The sequence below is a fragment of the Zingiber officinale genome, chromosome 4A, assembly GCF_018446385.1.
Source record: "Zingiber officinale cultivar Zhangliang chromosome 4A, Zo_v1.1, whole genome shotgun sequence".
NCBI lineage: Eukaryota > Viridiplantae > Streptophyta > Magnoliopsida > Zingiberales > Zingiberaceae > Zingiber > Zingiber officinale.
This window is the reverse complement of record NC_055992.1, coordinates 29307949-29312785: the sequence shown is the minus strand read 5'-3', so window position 1 is coordinate 29312785 and position 4837 is coordinate 29307949. Positions and strand designations below refer to the sequence as shown.

Below are 4837 nucleotides of genomic sequence, written 5' to 3'. Positions count from 1 at the left end.
ACTGATGGTCTGCGCATCAGCATCCTCAGCATGCTTAGGAGGGTCCTCGGTCAAAAATCGAGCCAGATTAAGCGTGGTCAAGTAGAAGAGCATCTTCTGCTGCCACCTCTTGAAGTTCACTCCAGTGAACTTCTCTAGCCTTTCCCCATGGTTAATTGGCACAGCTCCAATCGGGGATGAGGAAGCCTGTATATGTTGAGTCTGTTGCACTTCAACATTCTGTTCTGTGGACATCTCAACATAAGCGAGTCTGTTTCAAGATTGTTGGACAAAACAATCTGTTGCCAAAGATTTACGGGGTATTAGCTGAATTTAAATACATCGAATTAAATTCACTTATCTGTTGAAATAATCTGAGCTGATAATCTCAAGTTGCCTGTAAAGGTTGATATTTGCTAAGTGTCATACGAAGGCTGCACAGTGGTCGAGCGAGCTTACAGCCGATCAAGTGAGCAGAGAGACCAAGCGAGTTGAAGGTCGGCCAGGCAGATTAGCCGAGCGAGCTTGGCAATTGAGTGGCGAGAGAGATTAAGGTTGGTCGGGCAGATAGACCGAGCGAGCTTGGCGAGTGAGTAGATGGCTGAGCGAGTAGATGGTCGAGCGAGCTGGCCAAGCGACCGAGTGAATGTGTAGTCGGGCGAGCGACCAAACAAAGTAGCCAAGTGGTCAATCGGGCAGAGTAGCAAAGCGACCAACCGAGCAAAAGGGCGAGCAATCGAGCGAATTGGAGGCCGATCGGGCGAAGAGGCCGAGCGAGCTAACCGACCGAGCAAGTTAAAGGTCGGTCAGGTGAAGACTAGAAAGTGACTGGACGAGGACGCTTTCGAGCGACTGGGCGGGCGAACAGCTGAGCGAAGCGACCGTTCGAGAGTTGAGTGAACCGAGGCTTGCGATAAACGCAGTTTCCTTAAAATAGATTCATCCCACCTCCGACTGTGCTTCGAGGCTTTCTTAGGTCGTCTGTTTCTCAGGATACAACGATTAACCGTAATTCCCACCAATCACTGGTGGTCACGGTGAACTGAGTAGTATTCGAACTATCACGGGCACTCCATTGAGCAAAAGTTGCCCAATAGAGGAGGAGGGAACGTAAGTGGAGAGCTTCTGATGTTTTTCTATATGTGTAACTTTTTGCCTGTGGTCGTAGCCTCTTTATATAAGAGCTCAAGACCAAAGGGCAGTGTTAATGATCGTTTAAAGATCATTATTTGACAGCTGTAAAACGCCAACGTTTCACTCGGTCTTTCTTTAATGTATCTGTTACACAAGCAGCAAAAAGGTTTTATGTGAGAAAATGTTGGTTGTCCCGCTTAGGCAAATTTTGCTCGTTCGGCATTCGACGCGCGCAGGTCATACCCACACACAAGTCAATATGGTTCAGTGAAATTCGGATCCTAGATTTGCAACCCTTTTACGCACCCACGTATGAGAGAGAGCATCTACCCATACCTTTGTTCACATCCTCAATGCATGTGAATTAATATAAATCAACCAACATGCCATGAAACTCCCAATGTAAGACTAAAGTCTCATTCACAATGGAGCCTCTTTTTTCTTCCACCTCTTCTCCATTCACATCACTTATATCCAACAATTTCTATTTAGCCAAATTCTCTCTACCTCGTTAGGACACTAGATCTAACCTTGAGCTTGCCCCTAGAGCAGTATAGTGGAAGGATGTTAAATTATTATCCAGACATCGACAGTTTAATTTCTAGTTATGATGTATTTACAGAAATTCTTTTTCAAAATGGGGTATGTAACCACAGGATGCTAGACTTTTGGATCGTCAACCGAGAACTCTTCCTGATTTACCCTAGCGACCGGTAGGAAACTTCTATAGGATCGGACCAATCGTCCTAGGTTCGATGTTGGTTCAATATTTTTAATACCTCGGGACTATGGTATAGTAAAAAGATGTCAAATTATTACCCATACACTAACGATTTGATCTCTATGATATATTTATCAAAAATTTTCTTTCAAATAAAATAAACAATCATAAAATGTTAGATTTTTTTATATCCATTATGAAGAACTTTTTGATTTATTTTGATAACTCAATGTTTCCTAGGTTTTTTTGTTGTTTTTTGTTTTTTTTTTGTTTTTTTTTTTTTTTTAATCTAACCCTGAGCTAGTCATGAGGGCTTCCAGAGGATTGAGAGTGATTTATTCACATCGCCCCCAACTAAACTGAATGACCTACAGTGGTAGTGACTTCTTGTGAGAACCATGTACATGGCTTTTCACTGATGGAACTTGCAAGACTTAAGTTTCAAATAATTTCCACAAGATATTGTATCGTGCTGCCTTTAAACAAAGATTTCCTTGTTAATTAACTTTATTACCCTATAACAGAAATCACATATGTACATTTCCAAACATATATAATTACCAATATTTAAAAAAGAAAAGAAAAACAAAATCTTCCCCAAGATGATCCTGTAATGAATGAAACGTATTCATTCAGGAACAGTCTGGTCCTGCAGCTTCAACTGTAAGCTGATCTGTGTTCTGCTTGTTTAATTTGCTCACCATCGACCACCACAAGCGCACAACCCTCGCCTAAAGCGATGGAACCTATTTCGATCCCTGATGTTGATCTCTCTCTCGAATATCCTTGAAACGAAGGCAGAGTAGGTATGGCAATCCTTGCTCATCCGCAGGTTGGTCACTATGCGAATGGCTCTCCTTTTGCCCGTCTTGGCCAGAGCAAAAGCTATCGCAAGCTTTTGGCTATGCGCAGCGACCGCCCGCCTCTTCTCCTCCTCATTCAAATCCATCACCACCTCCGAGGTGTCCGGAACGTAGCCCTCGGCCCTGAGCTGCCACTCCACCTGATGCAGCATCTCGTAGATTTCGTCGCTTTCCGGGTGCGATCTGTCATGCGAAACGAAGCTGTGCAGCTTACCCTTCACTTCCACCTTGCTTTGCCCAGGCACTTGCAGAAGTCCAAAGTCCGCCATTTCCTTCCGACACAAGGCCGCCTCGCTCCATTTTTGAGCTTTCGCGTACATGCTCGATGCAATTATGTAGTCTCCAGTGTTACAAGCGCCCAAATCCTTCAGCTTTCGGACGGCGCACTCGGCCAGGTTCAGGTCTCCGTGGATTTTGCAGGCGCTCAGCAAGCACCGCCAGGCAGATTCGGCGTGCGCGATGGACGCGCTGTGGATTAGCTCGTGCGCCTCTCGCAGCTTCCCGGCCCTCGCCATGAGGTCCACTATGCAACCGTAGTGCTGCGGATTGGGTGGAATCCCGTGCTCGAACTTCATACGGTCCAAGTACAGGAGGGCCTCGTCGAGCAGCGCCGCGTGGCTGCAGGCGCTCAGAACGCCAACGTAGATTGCCTCGTCTGGTACATGGCCGGCGCTGAGCATTTCCTCGAACACCTGTAGGGCTTTATGGCCTTCGCTGTGCATTGCCAGTCCAGATATCACGACGCTATACGTCCATGTGTTCTTATCGACCTCCGGCATCGCCTGGAAGATCGCGAGCCCTCCCTCGAGGCTTCCGCAGTTGATGTACATGTCAATCAAGGAGGTTTGCACGATGGTGTTGAGGCCAGTGAAATTTCTGAGCAAGGAGCAGTGGATGGCTCTCCCTTGGTCGAACGCGCCCAAGTTCTTGCAGGCGGAGAGAGTGGTGACCATGGAACTCTCCTCCGGCCTTACGCCCTCGCCGGTCATAGTGGCAAAGATCTCAAGACATTCAGTCCACAGGCCCGTCCTCGCGTAGGCAGCGAGCATGGCGCTCCAGGAAGCAATGCTCCTGCAGCTACCCATTTCGTCGAACAGCTTGCGTGCGAGCTCGATACGTCCACACTTGCCGTAGAAGTTCAGCAAGCTGTTTTGGGCGTACAAATCTCTCTCGAATCCAAGCTTGGCAACATGACCATGGATTTGCATTCCTTCAGCAACGGCCGCTAGCTGAGCGCACGCCTTGAGCACGAACGGAAACGTGAAGTTGTCCTGCCGCGCATTGCTCTGGAGCATGTCTAAGTAAAAGAGGAGCCCATCCTGAGGGTGGCGGTGCTTGAGGCAGCCCCGGATCATGGTGTTGAAATCGAACACGCCAGGATCGTCGAGGCCGAGGAAGATTAAGCGGGCATAGTCCATGCTTCCCCACTCGGATAAGCTGCAGGCGAGGAGAAGGTCGCCGGCGTGGCGGGGGACGCGGTCGAGGCCGAGCCTGATGTATCGAGCATGCAGTGCTCGGAATTCGTCCATGGATTTGATCTGGTGCAGCCAGGGGAAGCATAAAAATTGCTCCTTTGGTCTGTCTTCCGAGGCATGCAAAGCAGGGCTCTTCAGTGGCGTAATGCATTGCTGCAACTGGTGAGCAGCTAAACCTCCCACCATTTTTGTTGCCAAATTGATGATGGAAAATGGCGTTTGAATTTACAGCTACAAACGTAAGGCAACGAAGAATTGGACATGAAGAGATGGAGATTAAAATTCACCAAGTTTGTCGTCCACACGATGGGCGCGGGCCATTCCTGAGCATACGAGTGGCTCTTGCTCCACGAGAAGCCTTGCCCAACAACAGCAGGAAGAAGAAGAAAGCCTTCAAGCTTCAGCCTCGCTTATCGCCTTGAGCTCTACATGGCGCCAGCTTATTGGCTTGTGTAACAGATTGGGATAAAGAGGCAGGTGTCGGATTGGGAGAGTCAAATAATAATGGTACGGGGAGACTGGAGAGTCAAATAATAATTCTCGATAAATTTGGAAACACAAGTTATTCGAGTGAAAAGAAAATATTTAATATACCGTACGTGAGATTTAAATAGTGGATATAATTGTCTCAGGCGTAGCGCAGACGATAGACATATGATATTTCT

At 47.5% G+C, this 4837-nt stretch overlaps 1 protein-coding gene across 1 annotated transcript; it reads right to left on the bottom strand.

The window, feature by feature from the left end:
* Positions 1-2374: 2374 nt before the first annotated feature.
* Positions 2375-4633, bottom strand: LOC121969768 (pentatricopeptide repeat-containing protein At1g31920-like). The gene has a single exon (XM_042520008.1). It carries the CDS (start codon positions 4356-4358, stop codon positions 2532-2534), a length of 1827 nt encoding a protein of 608 aa, XP_042375942.1. The 5' UTR covers positions 4359-4633; the 3' UTR covers positions 2375-2531.
* Positions 4634-4837: the final 204 nt, after the last annotated feature.